This window comes from Macaca nemestrina, chromosome 10 (genome assembly GCF_043159975.1).
Source record: "Macaca nemestrina isolate mMacNem1 chromosome 10, mMacNem.hap1, whole genome shotgun sequence".
Lineage (NCBI taxonomy): Eukaryota > Metazoa > Chordata > Mammalia > Primates > Cercopithecidae > Macaca > Macaca nemestrina.
In genome coordinates, this window is record NC_092134.1 from 83,333,988 (window position 1) to 83,350,249 (window position 16,262).

Below are 16,262 nucleotides of genomic sequence, written 5' to 3' on the forward strand. Positions count from 1 at the left end.
GGTGCTCTGGGGAGCTCAGATGGACAAGGAGGAAGATGACTGCCACTGACCTGTTAGTACCTGCGTAACAAGGAAAGTCGGGAAAGGGCTCTTAAGATCCAGTGGTGAAACCCAATAATCCCAACCAGCAACTAGCCTGCTTGGACCACTGGGGCAGACACCAATCTCTTAAGGTAAGACCCTGAGGTCCACAAAAGTAGAAATCTCATTTTCCACTTTATCTCCCGTGTCTAGCATCACAACTAGCACACAGCAGGTGCTCAATAAATACTTGTCAAATAAAATGAACAAACACTACGAGCATGGCTAATGGTATTGAAGGAAGAAGAGCTCAGGGAAGAGCTCTCTCACAGTAGGTAAGAGGACCCATCCTTCAGAAGATTCTTTTATTAAAACTGGGTAACATCAATAAGGGGACAGTACAAAAAAAATTTTGGTCCATGAAAAAAACATAATTCAGTTAATAAAAACAGTTATCAACAGGGACACTATGGAAGTACTGAGCTTCCTTCTCATGGTTCCAGCCAGGAGGCGGGCCAGGGCTCAGCTGCCCCAAGGTTGTCCAGTGTCAACCTTTCAAGGGAGGGAAAGTGGCAGGAAGGGGAAGATTGGGAGAAAACTCTGCTGTCCCCAGTATAGAACAGGCAGGGATTTGAGGGTGGGGGTGTGCTCGCAGGAGCCTGAGGAGGGGGTGGGGAAGCAGGGGCTTTGTCAGTTCTGTGGGTTTAGAGCCCATGCTGAACGGAATTCCCCCTCTGTGCCCAGCTGTCTCCCACCCTTGCTGTGTTGAGTCTGCGAGCCTGGGATATGCTAACTCGGGGGTAATACAACCTGGAAGAAGAATGTGAGGCCCTCCTGGAAAGATGCAAAAACCATCTCAGTTCCAAGGGGCCAAGATCACAAGGTCCTGCTGCTACCTGAGGGGTCTGAAGCTTTGAGGGCAGGGGCTGGGGAGTCACAATCCTGTGAGGCAGGGAGAGGGAAGAGTCACAAACCCAACTCAGCGCTATTCTCCAGCCCTAGGCGCTTTCACTCCTCAGTGCCCTAGAAGTCACCAGTAGGTGTCAACTGGGCAGACAAGGGACAGGAAGACAGGGATGGCCCAGGGCTTTTTACCCGTTTGGTTTTAGGCCTGTTTCTCCATTAAGGGATGGGGAGGCAGGGTGGAGTGAATGAATCACATCTCCAAACAGCAGCAGGAAGGAACAGCCTCTGCTGGCAATGACAGTTCCCCAGATGAGATCCCTGGGGCTCTGAAAGGGAAAGGCAAGATTTCCCCACCCAAATGCCCGGGGTTAGGGCAGATCTGAGGGAATTACAAAGGGCAGCCACAGGGAGTGTCTGGGAGAGAGCAACAGTTAAAGAACAAACTCCAATACTGATGTGGACCCCCACTAAGGAGTGAGAGAAGCACTGAGAGAGCAGGCCAATCCAGAGGGCTGGGGACTGACCTGGGGCTCAGTGGAGCCCAAGAACCAGGGTTTCTTTAGTGCTATGGGGCAACAAGTGAAGGGAGAGTTTGTTCCAAACCTGTGGAGGGAAGGAAGGAAATTGGATTCTGTTATCAGGAGAGCCAAGATCAACTAGCTTATAGAGTGCCCCCAGGCCTGAGTCTTGGAGAAGGAGCTAAAGCTCCCAACTCCTGGGTCTCTGAAGGGCAGGATCAGTGTAGCTGGTCCCCTTGAAGACCACCTGGCCTTAGGCCCAATCCATTCCAAGCACTCATTACCACTACAGGTTCTCTCTCTAACACTATCTAGAGGTCCTATGTAGACCAGGGGAGGGTAGAGGCACATGGGAACTTTGTGGGTCAAAGGGAAGCTGGGGGTGGGAAGGGATGGGGTGAAAGAAGAGGGTAACAGGTGTCTTATGAGACAGAAATGTGAGACCCTCTTCATTCTGGTGTTGTCCTTGAACCAACAGCATCCCCTGGAACGCCCCAAGCAAGACCAAGGCAGGTGCTATGAGGCAGGCAGCACAGGGCCCAAATCGAAAATTGGTGCAGCCGAATCAGGGCTGTGGGAGACGCCCTATGTATTCCGGATTCCCAGGGCTTGCTCTAATTCTTGTCGTCTCTGCTGCACCTAAGGAGAAAATAGTGACGGGAGTAGAAGATGAGACAAACCAGAAGTTTGTGTCTAACACCACTGACCCCTATCAGGGGTGAAAAACCCTGTGCCTTTTATCAATTTCCCCATGCACCCCATGTACTTACCTTGGAGTAGAAGTATCGGCACACAGCCTCCTGAGCCCAGGGCTGGAAGTAGAACTCAGCTCGGCGCTCCTCCTCTGGGTTACCCACCACATCAGTCATTGTCTGAGGGAGATGCAGGGAGAGGGAAGAGAGAGGAGAAAAGGCTTGTTTCCTTCCTTCACACCCATTATTGCGTAAATTGTATCCTCCCCCAAAATGTTGAAGTCTAACCCCCTAGTACCTGTGAATGACCTTATTTGGAAATAGGGTCTCTGCAGATGATCAAGTTAAGATGAGGTCACTAGGGTACCCCCTAATATGACTGGTAGGTTCCCTTATAAAGAGGGGAAATTTGGACACGGAGACAGACACGTACAGAAGGAAGATGACGTTAAGTCACACAGAGACCACCACCTACAAGCCAAGGAACACCTGCGGTACCAGAAGCTGAGCGATGCACAGAACAGAGTCTCCCTCCCAGCTCACGGAAGGAAGCAGCACTGCCCACACTAATTTTGGACTTCCAGCCTCCACAACTGTGAGACAAACCTGTTGTTTAAAACTGCCCAGTTTGTGGTAGTTTGTGGTAGTTTGCTACAGCAGCCTCAGCAAACTGATACAACACCCAGTCACCTCTGCAATCAACAAGTCATTGCCTTGTTCAGGGATCTTTCCTGGCATCCCTTTTCCCTTGCTCCTCTGCTCAGCCTAACTAGTCACAGTCAGCACAGGAGGGGTGAGAACTGATGGGTTCATACTCTGTGCCCATTCCTATCTACTAGACTGAGCTTACTGTGCTCCCCTTTCTGAGAAATGTCTTCAAATCCCAAATTTTCCATGAAGCCTTCCCCAGAGATTCTAGTTTCACTGATCTCCCTTCTCTGAATTACCTTATTGATCCTGGTCAGTCTGATAATGTCTTTTTTTTTTTTTTTGAGATGGAGTCTTACTCTGTCAGCCATGCTGGAGTGCAGTGGCGCGATCTCGGCTCACTGCAGCCTCCGTCTCCCGGGTTCAAGCGATTCTCCTGCCTCAGCCTCCTGGGTAACTGGGATTACAGGCACCTGCCACCATGTCTGGCTGATTTTTGTATTTTAGTAGAGATGGGGTTTCACTGTGTTGGCCAGGCTAGTCTCAAACTCCTGACCTCAGGTGATCTGCCCTCCTCAGCCTCCCAAAGTACTGGGATTACAGGCGTAAGCCACCACGCCTGGCCTGATAATGTTTTATATGGTTTACTACTTTGTATCACACTAGCCTAGTTTCTCTTTTTTTTTGAGATGGAGTCTCGCTCTGTCACCCAGGCTGGAGTGCAGTGGCACAATCTTGGCTCACTGCAACATCTGCTTCCTGGGTTCAAGTGATTCTCCTGCCTCAGCCTCCCAAGTAGCTGGGATTACAGGTGCACACCACCACGCCTGGCTAAATTTTTGTATTTTTAGTGGAGACAGGGTTTCACCATGTTGGCCAGGCTCGTCTCAAACTCCTGACTTCAAGCGTTCTGTCGGCCTCAGCCTCCCAAAGTGCTGGGATTACAGGTGTGAGCCACAGTGCCCGGCTATACTAGCCTAGTTTCTTCAGACAGAACGTAGGCTGCTTTGAAAGCAGAGATCAGGTCTTCCACTCTGTATCCCTGACAAGATGAAGCACAGTGACAGACAAAGTAAGTACTAAATCAACACGTGATGGGTCTGCCCCCATTTCCCTGCTTAATTGCAAAATGGACCCTGGAACATGCTAAAGAAAAATCTGGCCCCTTACTCCTTCCTCTGGGTCTTCTACCAGCTGCTACATAAATAAAGCAGGTGTGTGCCTCACTGACCTAAGTCCCTTCAGACCTCTCCTAGGTTCTTTACCTTGAGGTCCCTGCACTGGGACTGAAGCCAGTCATTGATGAAACCCTGAGGGTCTCTGGCAAAGCTCAGCATGAACTCCCGCTGAGTCTTCAGCTGGTTGATGGTTTCTATTGTCTCATGGATCTGAAAGGAAGAACGAAGCCCATACCATTTTCAAACTAGAAAAATGAGAAGTTAAATGGCAGGTGGTGCCTGACAACTCCACATGCCACTCCCAACCTAGTCACAGTGCTGCCCACAGCTGGTACCATCATATAAAGTTCCAACTGCTCCGACCCTTGGCATTCTTTCAGCAGGTAATTTGCCCTTGTTTGTGTCTCTCTGTACACCCCATGTGAGGAAAGTTTTCCTTTTGGTCTCCTCAGTGCCCACTATGGGCAAAGCTACATGATGAATACTTACTCCACAGCCCAAATGGGTCCAAAAGTGTTCTCAGGAAGAAAAGGACTGGCATATGGGGCTGTCTCATAAGCTCTCATCTCTAGGTTTTGTTCTCAACTCTTTTCTCATTCTACATACTCCTCCCAGCAATTTCTTCGACTTGTATGTCTTCCACTACCACTGACAGTATAATGAGTCCCCAGTCTGCAGCCCAGAGTCTATTTTCTATACTCCAACCAAACCGACTGCTTAAACTTGACATCTCTAAAATTAAATTCACTACCCTTTCTCCAATACCTGCTCCTCCTCCTCCCCTCTTCCCAGTCATAGTAAATACTACTATCCACCCAAGCTAGAGACCTGGGAGGCATCATAACATTTCCTTCTCATTCACCCCTCACTCTAATCCCAACAGTGGCCAAATTCCTTCAATTGCACTTTGACACCTCTCAAATCTATCTACTTATCTCCACCCTGACTGTCGGGACTGTAAATGTAGGGCCTCAACACGTCTCACATGGATTACTGCACCAGCCTCCTAACTGGGCTTCCTGCCTCCAGCCCTGCCCTCTGACAAATTATTCTCCACCTTCCTGCAATGATGATTCTACATACAAATAGCATCAGTCCCTCCACTGGTAATGATCTCTCAACACAGTCTTCAGGATGAAACATAAACCAGTCTTCCCTGAATCAAAGGTTCTTCATGATTAGGCATCTGGCTCCCTATCTAGCTTTCCTTCCCAAAACATCCCATCCCTGGCACTCCATGCTGTATCTAGCACACTAAATGGCTGGTACTTCTTTAAGACACCAGGCTCTCTCTCTCCTCTCTGGATCTTTACACGCCCTATTCCCTCTTTCTGGAATGTCTTCTGCCTCCTATACCCCCAGCACCACTACCCTTTTTGCCCTTTCATTAACACCTACTTTGTCCTTCAAGATTTCATTAGGGCTGGGCGCGGTGGCTCACACCTGTGATACCAGCACTTTGGGAGGCCGAAGCGGGTGGATCACCTGAGGTCAGGAGTTCAAGACCAGTCTGACTAATATGGTGAAACCCCATCTCTACTAAAAATACAAAAATTACTGGGCGTGGTGGCGGGCACCTGTAGTCCCAGCTACTCAGGAGGCTGAGACAGGAGAATCACTTGAACCCAGGAGACGGAGGTTGCAGTGAGCCAAGATCACGCCATTGCACTCCAGCCTAAGCGACAGAGCAAGACTCCATCTCAAAAAAAAAAAAAAAAAAAAAAAAAAACCAAACAAGATTTAGTTGGGGCATCAACTCTTCCAGCAAAGCCTCCCTTTTTCCTTTGTGTTCCCAAAGCACTTTTGGCTTTATTTGCAAGGACTGTGTCTAATAATAACAATCCAGATAACAATAATAGTAGCAGAAGTTACCACTTGTTGTTTTTATATGTGCCAGATACAGACTCAAGTCTTTACATATACTCCCTCATTTAATTGTCATAGCAACCTGATTAAAATAGGTACTATGGGCTGGGCATGGTGGCTCACGCTTGTAATCCCAATACTTTGGGAGGCCGAGGCGGGCAGATCACTTGAGGTCAGGAGTTGGAGACCAGCCTGGCCAACATGGCGAAACCCTGTCTCTACTAAAAATACAAAAATTAGCCAGGTGTGAAGGTGGGTGCCTGTAATCCCAGCTACTTGGGAGGCTGAGGCAGGAGAATCACTTGAACCCAGAAGTGGAGGTTGCCGTGAGGCAGGATTGCACCACTGCACTCCAGCCTGGGCGAGAGAGTGAGACTCCTGAAAAGAAAAAAGAAAAAAAAAAAGGTACCATGGTCTCTATTCCACAAATCAGAAACTGAGGCTCAGCGCTATTGAGAGTATCCCCACAATCAGAATTCATTTGAGTCTGGCTCAAACCAGCACCAAGCACAGTACCTGACATATACTGGGTGTCGCCATATTTTGAATGAACACTAAAAATCAAAAGGAGGCCTTGAAGCTGTGATAGGGGCTGGTGGTACCCAACCGTCCAGGGCACAGACCCCTACCTTGTTGTCTAGAGTAGCAATCTCCTGTTGGCTGGCAGTGGACAGCAGAAAAGAATTCATCTGGGTCTTCAAGGTGTCATCCACTTCAACATCAATGTCATAACAAGCTGTCTTTTTCTGATCATTCGGGTCAACACTGGACAGGAAACCAAAGGGGCCTGGTAAAGAGCTTGTCCCCTAAGACCTAATTACACAGGGTCAAAAAGATGACCCAGGATGAAGAGAAAAGGGGCTAATTGCAAAAGGGCCCAACAACTTCTGGGTGTGACAGAAATGTTCTATACTTTATTGTGGCAGCTACATGGTATACAGATCTGGCAAAAATCTTCAGACTACACTTTCAATTGGTATACTCTGTTATATATAAATTATACTTCAATAAAGTTATTTATTTAAAAAGTCAATGGTAAAAATTCAAGCAGTGGCCGGGTGCGGTGGCTCAAGCCTGTAATCCCAGCACTTTGGGAGGCCGAGACGGGCGGATCACGAGGTCGGGAGATCGAGACCATCCTGGCTAACATGGTGAAACCCCGTCTCTACTAAAAAATACAAAAAACTAGCCGGGCGAGGTGGCCGGCGCCTGTAGTCCCAGCTACTCGGGAGGCTGAGGCAGGAGAATGGCGTAAACCCGGGAGGCGGAGCTTGCAGTGAGCTGAGATCCGGCCACTGCACTCCAGCCTGGGCGGCAGAGCAAGACTCCGTCTCAAAAAAAAAAAAAAAAAAAAAAAATTCAAGCAGTACAAAAGGTATCCTGTGAAAAGCAGTTCCTTCCTCTCCAAAGGAAATCACTGCTACAGTCTCCTATATATCTTTCTCCCTTTAAAAAAAATTTTTGGCAGCCAGGCATGGTGACTTACGCCTGTAATCCCAGCACTTTGGGAGGCCAAGGTGGGCGATCACCTGAGGTCAGGAACATGGTGAAACCCCATTTTTACTAAAAATTAGCCAGACATGGTAGCTTATGCCTGTAATCCCAGCTACTGGGGAAGCTGAGGCAGGAGAATCTCTTGAACCTGGGAAGCAGAGGTTATAGTGAGCCAAGTTAATGCCACTACACTTCAGCCTGGGTGACAGAGTGAGATGGTCTCAAAAAAAAAAAAAAAATTTGGCGAGCCATGGTGGCTCATGCCTGAATTCCTAACACTTTGGGAGGCTGAAGTAGGAGGACTGCTTGAGCCCACGAGTTTGAGACCAGCCTATACTACACAGTAAGACCCCAGGTTCTACAAAAAATTTCAAAATAATTCCTGGGCTAGGTGGCACACATCTGTGATCCCAGCTACTCAGGAGGCTGAGGTGGGAGGATCACTTGAGCCCAGGAGGACGAGGATGCAGTGAGCCATGATTACACCACTGCATTCCAGCCTGGGCAACAGAGAGAGACTCTGTCTCAAAAAAAAAAAAAATAATAATAATTTTTAAAACTTTTTTGGCCAAGTGTGGTGGCTCATGCCTGTAACCCCAGCACTCTGGGAGGCCAACACGGGCAGATCACTCAAGGCCAGGAATTCAACACCAGTGTGGCGAACATGGTGAAATTCCATCTCTACTAAAAATACAAAAAGTGGCGCATGCCTGTAATGACAACTACTTGGGAGGCTGAGGCACAAGAACTGCTTGAACCTGGGAGGCAGCGGTTACAGTGAGCAAAGATCACGCCACTGCATTCCAGTCTGGCAGAGCGAGACTCTATATATGTTTAAACAAACGAAGCTTTTTTTTTTTTTTTTTAAGATGGAGTCTCGCTCTGTTGCCCAGGCTGGAGTGCAGTGGCACAATCTCGGCTCACTGCAACGTCTGCCTCCCAAGTTCAAGCGATTCTCCTTCCTCAGCCTCCCAAGTAGCTGGGACTACAGGTGCCCACCACCACACCCACCTAATTTTTGTATTTTTAGTAGAGATGGGGGTTTCACCATATTGGCCAAACTGGTCTTGAACTCCTGACCTTGTGATCCGCCCGCCTTGGCCTCCCGAAGTGCTGGAATTACAGACGTGAGCCACTACACCTGACCAAACAAACTTTTTTTCATTGTTTCAGAGACAGGATTTTGCTACGTTGCCCAGGCCGGACTCGAACTCCAGGACTCAAATATCTACCCACCTTCGCCTCTGGAGTAGCTGGGTCTACAGGAACGTGCCACTGTGCCTGGCTTTCTCCCTTTTAAACTAAAATTGACCCCAAAAATAAAGTCAAACACAAAATTAAAAGTGGTCTAACTTTAAGCATAGGAATACAGGACAGACCAACTTCTACTGACCTAATTTATAGGTCGAGGAGTTACTACTGCGTAAGTAATGGTTCAGGGTCTTATCTTTCTTCTTTTTCTCCCCTCTTCCTCTCTGTCATCTTGTAGGTTCAGGGTCAAAAGAAAAAAAAAAGCCCACCAGGCGTGGTGGCTCATGCCTGTAATCCCAGCACTTTGGGAGGCTTGAGGCAGGTGGATCACAGAGTTAGGAGATCGAGACCATCCTGGCCAACATTGTGAAACGCCATCTCTACTCAAATACAAAAAATCACCGGGGCGTACTGGCATGCTGTAATCCCAGCTACTCAGGAGGCTGAGGCAGGAGAATCGCTTGAACCCAGGAGGTGGAGGTTGCAGTGAGCTGAGATTGCACTGCTGCACTCCAGCCTGGCGACAGAATGAGATTCTGTCTCAAAAAAAAAAAAAGAAAAGAAAAGAAAAAAAAAGAAAAAAAAGTCCTTACTGGAATTAATATGGAATAAAGGAAGAAAGGCAAAGAGACTATATCCAACTACAGAGACATGCTTCTTTGAGAAGGAATTTTCTTCACTTCCTATCTGCCTAGAGATGCCTTGCTCTCCATCCTCTAAACAAAAAAGTGAATAGAAGTAATGGAATTGGAGGCTCAGAATAGAATGCTGTACCATCCAGAGAAAAGATGGCCACTGAGCTCTTCCATCAATGAAGAGCTGGTAAATGTTTAACAACTGATCTTCCAAAGGAGAGCAGGAGGAAGTGCCCAGATATGTGCATTTGCTGATCTTTGGGCTTTAAATAATCTGATTTCGGCCGGGCTCAGTGGCTGACACCTGTAATCCCAGCACTTTGGGAGGCCAAGGCGGGCAGATCACCTGAGGTCAGGAGTTTGACATCAGCCTGGCAAACATCGTGAAATCCCATCACTACTAAAAACATAAAAAAATTAGCTGGGCATGGTGGCAGGTGCCTGTAATCCCAGCTACATGGGAGGCTGCGGTAGAAGAATCGCTTGAACTCGGGAGGTGGAGGTTTCAGTGAGCCGAGATCATGACACTGCACACCAGCCTGGGCAACAAGAGCGAAACTCCATCTCAAAACAAAACAAAACAAAAGGCTGGGCACAGCGGCTCACGCCTGTAATCCCAGCACTTTGGGAGGCCAAGGCGGGCGGATCACCTGAGGTCAGGAGTTCAACACCAGCCTGACCAACATGAAGAAACCCCATCTCTACTAAAAATACAAAATTAGCCAGGCATGGTGACACATGCCTGTAATCCCAGCTATGTGGGAGGCTGCGGCAGAAGAATCACTTGAACCCAGTAAGCAGAGGTTGCGGTGAGCCAAGATTGCGCCACTGCACTCCAGCATAGGTAACAAGAATGAAACTTCATTTCAAAAAAAAAAAAAAATTCTGATTTCAAGCTACCAACATTACATTACTGTTCATGAGAAGAGATGCACAATAACATATAAGCACATCATATCATTTTATCATATTTCCACCAGATGTATACAACAGGCAAAAATAACCTCAAGAGCACAAATACAATAAAATGTAATAATGAGAAAGTAATACATTTTGAGTATATGTTACCCACTTTTAGACTAATATATTTAATTATAAGTTTATGTAATTTAATTGTAAGTAACAGCTGTGTTTAACAACCTATTTGCAAAATTCCTGAAAATTTGACAACTAGCTTGTGCAAACTGGTACAAGGCAGCTCCGGCACAGCACTGCCTCCCACACACAGGCCTACCTGATGACATGATTAATGATAATAGGTTCTGGTGGCATAAGCAAGGCATGGAGCCGCTGCGGGATCTCTGAAAACTTCATACGTTGAGACTCAAAGATCTGTGGCAAAGGAGAGAAGCACGAGGTTAGCATTTTGAGTGCAGCTAGTGTTCTAATGGATTCTAGCAAAAGAATGGGTCCATTACTTACCTGCTGCAGGTACTTGTCACAGATGACAAACTCCCGCTCATGAGGGTCCTGGAGCTTATGTGTCTTAATATATTGCCACAGTGCTTGGATGATCACTGGACGAGTCTGGGTGTGGATGCCCAAGAGCCGAGCTAGGCGGGGGTCTAATTTAAACTGGGGAGGCTGCAGGGAACCAAAGGGTATAGGGGATGAAGCTAGTTAGCTGGGTCTCTATGCAGCAATACATTCAAACTATTCAACAACAATGTAGTGCTTTTTCTGGGACAGAAACATTCTAGGAAGAACTCAGAGATGACTAAGACTCTATCTCTGTGACAAAGTGGCAAATTATTCACAACTAGACATAAACCCTTTAAAGTGAGCTCACTGACAGGATATGGCTGTAAAAGCTGGACCCCCTCATACCACCACAGAATACCTGGTAATCCAGCATCAGTAGGACAGTACACCGTACATTCACATCTCCCGGCCGCTTCACCTGAAAGCCATCGGTCTCCTGGGTAGTGGCGGTCCTGTGCCACTACAGAGAGGAAGATGTCAGGGGGTGCTCTCCCAGAGGAAGAGCTGGGGTGGGAGGGAAGAGCTTCTGTAATGACTGAATATTCAACTTTGATTACTGAGGCTACTGGAGAAGAGCAATAGCATGAGGCATTTTAAAAAACTGCATATGGCTCTGGGATTACTGTCTGTGTATAAGTAGATTAACCTTTTAATTCTGTTTGTGGTTGCATTTAAATAAGCCTGAATGTCCAGTGATAATTCTATCCACAAAATGGATAATACACATGTGAACAGTAACATAACATAGCTATCATTTACTGAGTACTTAACTACGTGTGAGAGTATTCTAAGACATTTGCCTGGATTATCTCACTTCCCAAACATCTATACAAGATAGGCACAATTATACTTATTTTACAGGTGAGAAAACGATGCTCAGCAGAATAGAGTAACTTGCCTAGGTCAAACAGCCAATAAGTGGCGGAGCCACCATTTGAGCTCTGGTGTGTTTGATTCTATAGTCCACATTCTTAGCCACTATACTCTACTGCTATAAAATTAAATTAATATATTTACAAGTTTCTATTGATTCTATGACTTACTTCCCTTATTAGATGGTAAAGACCTTCCCATGTCTCTTAGTAGTTGAGGTTAAGGGGCTGCAGCTACACTGGCAAAGAAAGGAGCAGGTTAAGTTCACTTGGCGTGCTGGCTGGACTGTCCTTCTGGTTTTGCCTGTATCCCAAAGAATACTGTTGCTAACATGGGCTTCAAAATGGTGTGCAATCAGGCATCATAATAAAGGATTTTTGCTGAATTGGAATGTAAATGTAAATGGAGCACAGACCAAGAGGAAGTCCCAGATCTATAATGGTAACCTTGGCAAGTACTGGTACCCTATCAGTCAATCCCTCTCATTACAGCAACTGCTACCAGGAAAAAGTATGATTGGTGCATGGGTAACCACATCTCACCATTATTAACAAGCAAGATGCAGAGATGGCATGGCACGTACAAGAGGCCACCAGTAGACTTTCCCTTGAAAGAGGCGGCAGTGACCAGGATAGTAACATTAAAAAGATGGGACAAGTTAAGATTACAAGAGCCCTTGGTCCTAACTAAACATGCTAGTGCCATCTAGAGGTCAACGTGCAAACTGTACACCTGGAGTGGTACTGTGTACACCTAGAGTGACCACTTTATACCTCCCCCTCTCCTTAGACATTAAAACATGGCTCCCAAGTCCATCATCCTCCAATCAGAGTCAAAGCCTAGAAGGCAGAACTACTCACTTCTACCAGATGGTTGTCGGGCCCATACAGGTCTTTGTCCAGTTCAATCACCAAGGACTTAAAAAAGGAAGAGAACTTCCTCTTTTGTTTAGTGGCATCATATTTGGACAAGGCTGACTAGAGGAGAGAAAAGAAAAATCATGTTACGAAAGGCCAGAAGAAACTTCCCAAGACAAAATCCTATGAAAAAGGAACCCCAACACAATGAGAAAAAACTCAAAAAATATTTTCTGAATATCTCTTAGGAGAGATAGGCAAAGTAGGCAGCTGCAGGTATTAAACCAGTCATGGTAACAACAGAACCCTGAAGAAGCAGCCTAGAACACATACAGGGTCAGTTTTACCCACCTCATTTGCCCAAGGGAAATGAGGCAAGTTAAGCAAACCATTGCATATAACTAAGCGAGTTTGAGCAGAGAAAAGTCTGACTCTAGAGGGGAAATGAATCACAGGCAATAAGCAGCCAGAACAAAAACAGCTTTATTTGGACAGAATGACACCACCAGCAGATGGACCGGACCTATATAGAGAAGGAGGCTCTGACACTGAGCCCTGGTTCTCCTGCAAAAGTGCATTCCAATTAGCTTCCTGCGAGCAGCTAAAAATAGAGCAAGAGAATGTAAGGGAATGAGAGAAAGGTGAGCTTCCCCGAGGAGCTTCTGGGTTGGGAAGTTTGGGGGCTATCACCTGTCAGCTGATGCTCCCCAGGAAGCAACAAAGAGCCTGTCAAGAGAAATCTATCCTACTTAAACTATGGGGTGCCTCCAATGAAAGTTGAGAAGATAGAGATACCACAAGAACTCAGAGAGGAAACACGGCCTCAAATTAAGTGCAAACTCGACTAAAAACAAAACAAAACAAAAACTAAATAATCTACAGATACGGCTAAATCCAATGGCCAGCAGCACCAAGAGGAAGGTAAATCACAAATCAGATCCCAGGACAATAAGGTTCTCCATATGATACCAGTGAAGGCCAAAGGTGTGGGGGCAAACACAAAGGACCATTGTCTTTCAGTGCAGGGAACAGTGTCCCTCTCCCTACTGCTCCCAAAAGGAGCTGTGAGCACCAGTTAGGCTTCCTGCTGACCAGACAACACTGTTCATTCCCAGCAGCTCCCACCCTAGAGGCCAACCACTGTGGACCTTGAACTCACATCCTCCAGGAGCCGTCCTTCTACCCGAAGCTCCCAGGAAGCCACCGTCCCTTCCCCATCCTCGGCATCTGACTTAGCCGGATTGAAAGTGTTAGAAATGAAAATTCGCAGCTTCCGTTTTTGCTGAGGAAGGCAGAAACAGGATTGATCGTGGGGCTTCAGTGGTCTAATGTTGAAGACAAGAGTCTCCCCAAACCCCAAAATTATTCCTAACAGACTGGCTTACTGTCTACCCAGTCCCTTGGGTGGGTGGATGAAGATTCCATTTAGAAGAGGAGTACTGGCCATCAGCCTAAGTACAAGTGCATACAGTGGGATGCCAGGTGGACAAAGTCATGCAAGGTGCCAGGTTCCCAAGGTAGCAGAGCAGTTACAGCAAAAACATGGACAAGGGTATATTTGTAGTGCAAGAGACATCAAGAGCCCCTCCCCCTTTGCCATTCTGTTCTTATCCTCCTAATGTAATTCTCAGTTTGTAGGCGGAAGGGAAAGATACAATTTAAATGCCAAGGAGAGTTGTGCTGTGCCTTTGATTTCTCATCCTAAGCCTGCTGAAGGTTCCTGGGTCCTCTCCTTTGGCTCTCTGCTTAGTAACTTCCTGTGTTACCTTGATGGGACGTTTCAAGGCCTCTTGGATATCTAGTCGTTTCCTCATGATAGTCTGGTCCAGTTTCCTTTCAAAAGCCAAGAGATCCATATAGGCCTGGGATTCTGGTACCAGTTCACGAATCTTAGGAACAGAAAAATTAATTGAAATCTAGGATGATTCATCTCTATACTCAAACCTACCACACTTTCCAGAAAACAGATAGCCTGGACTCACCCTTTGAGGTAGAATTTTGTCAGCCATCTTCTTTTTCTTTGCACTGTTGGGAATAAACACTATTATCAGGTTGGGACAGAACTAGTCAGAACGTGAAAATAAGCTGTCAGCATGTCCATTTATAGTAATGTGAAGGGATTGCAAAGCTTCTCTCAAATCAAAGAACTACCACCACCACCACCACCACCACCAAGCATTCTCAATCATCCTGTAGCACCATCTGCTGACACAGCACCACCACTTCTTGGTTCAGGTAATCCCACCACCTGTGTACTCCCAGGCTCCCTCCCTCCCTCCCTCTGCCCCAGGATCATCTTACTTGTGGTTTCGATTTTGGACAGCCTGCTGCTGGACCTGCTGGATCTGCTGAGGGGCAGGTCTCTTGCGGGACTGATCCATCCCTGACTGGGCCAGGCCAGGTCGGACTGAAGGGTTCCCCCCATAGCCAGGGGGTCCCATGGAAGGTCCCTGAGGTGTCATTCGGCTGCCTGGCAACATACCTGGTCTCTACAGAGGGGAGAGGACCCAGAGATGTCATGGTTTCACCTGCTAAACCCCACCAAGAAAGAAAAGCAGGGAACGCCTGAGTTCTTTGAATGAAGTAAGGTTTACGGATGGAATGGAGGACAATGAGACGAGAACCCTCTGCTCCAGCAGTGACTCCACAGAAAAATAAGAGTCCAAAAGCTAAGCGAGAGCCAGATTATACTCAAATTATCGGTCTATTTTGGATCGGACACATCGGACATCGCCAGTTCCACATTTACTCTGCTAGCTACTATCTCTTTAGAAGCTGACCTCAATTTGTCAACTACACGTTCTGTGTTCCTTTGATCAATGGAGCTGCTCAAGCCCCTCTGCACTCCGGCCCTCGTATAGGTATCCCTGGACCCACTTCACCCACCCTGGTTCTCTACCGACTCCCCACGGAAACAATGCCCCTAGGAGCAGGTGTGGACGCCAACTGCCTCCCCCTCTCTTCCTGCGCACTGCCTCCCCCAACCCCCACCCAGAGCCCGAACCCCTCCCAAGGGAGTCCCTCCTACTTCTCCCCCCACCCCTGTCACTCCCACGTCCCCGCTCGGCCCCGCCCCCGGCCCGCGCGTCCCTCCTCCTGCCCCACTCACCGGATAGGCCGCTCCGGGCATCGGGGAGCGGTACAGCCCTTGACCCGGAGCCGGGCCCATTCGCACGGGAGGCCCCGGAGTTCCGCCCGGGCCCAGGGCAGCAGCCGCGCCCGCCCCTCCCGAGGCTCCGGCGCCGCCGCTCGGAGCCACAGACTGGAAACCCGCCCGGGCCGCCATCTTCCCGGAGCCGCCGATGCAGCTGCACAAAGAACCGGAACCGGAACTCCCCCCGCCCCCTGAGCGCCCCCCGAGCGCCCGCCTGTTCCCCCGGCCGGCTGGCCGGCACGGGAGGCTCAGGGCAGCGAGACTGTCGCCTAGAGAGGAGAGAGTAGCGGAAAAGGCGTGCTGGCCACGCCCTCCCGCCTTCACGGTCCTGGAGGGAAAACCATAGAGAAGAACTCTGGGATAGAGAGGCCCCGTGAGCGGGCGCCCCCAGGCCGACGGGAGGTAGACAAGGACCTGGAAAGGGGGACGGACCACAGCCTCAGCCCCAGTCTCAACCCCGACTCCAGCCCGCTGATGATGAGGTGCTTGGAGTAATAGCTTCATCTTGGCGCATGGCATTAACTTCCCAAAACGCTTTGATTGCTTTTCGTTTCATTTTCTTACTGCTATAACTATCAGGGGCTGAGGAGGGAAACACAGTTTATTCCATTTTCCAAATAGGAAAGCTGAACTCACAGGTGAACGACTTGGCAAAGGTCAACCAGCAAGTTAGTCATAAAGCCGAAG

General features: G+C 48.0%; 1 protein-coding gene across 3 annotated transcripts; it reads right to left on the reverse strand.

Annotated features, from left to right (window-relative positions):
* Positions 1 to 372: 372 nt before the first annotated feature.
* LOC105492854 (SWI/SNF related BAF chromatin remodeling complex subunit D1) lies at positions 373 to 15,736 on the reverse strand. Of its 3 annotated transcripts, XM_011760130.3 has the most exons (13): positions 15,531 to 15,736; positions 14,723 to 14,910; positions 14,404 to 14,446; positions 14,188 to 14,310; positions 13,581 to 13,703; positions 12,425 to 12,541; positions 11,050 to 11,151; positions 10,632 to 10,793; positions 10,444 to 10,541; positions 6,459 to 6,594; positions 4,051 to 4,173; positions 2,216 to 2,317; positions 373 to 2,084 (listed from the first exon to the last, which is right to left on the reverse strand). In XM_011760130.3, the coding sequence occupies exons 1-13, from the start codon at positions 15,705 to 15,707 to the stop codon at positions 2,031 to 2,033; spliced, it is 1,548 nt and encodes a 515-aa protein (XP_011758432.2). In that variant the 5' UTR covers positions 15,708 to 15,736; the 3' UTR covers positions 373 to 2,030. The 3 variants fall into 3 exon arrangements, with proteins under 3 accessions (XP_011758432.2, XP_011758434.2, XP_011758433.2); XM_011760132.3 differs by lacking the exon at positions 4,051 to 4,173; XM_011760131.3 differs by lacking the exon at positions 13,581 to 13,703 and having other exon boundaries at positions 15,531 to 15,735.
* Between the last annotated feature and the right edge of the window lie 526 nt (positions 15,737 to 16,262).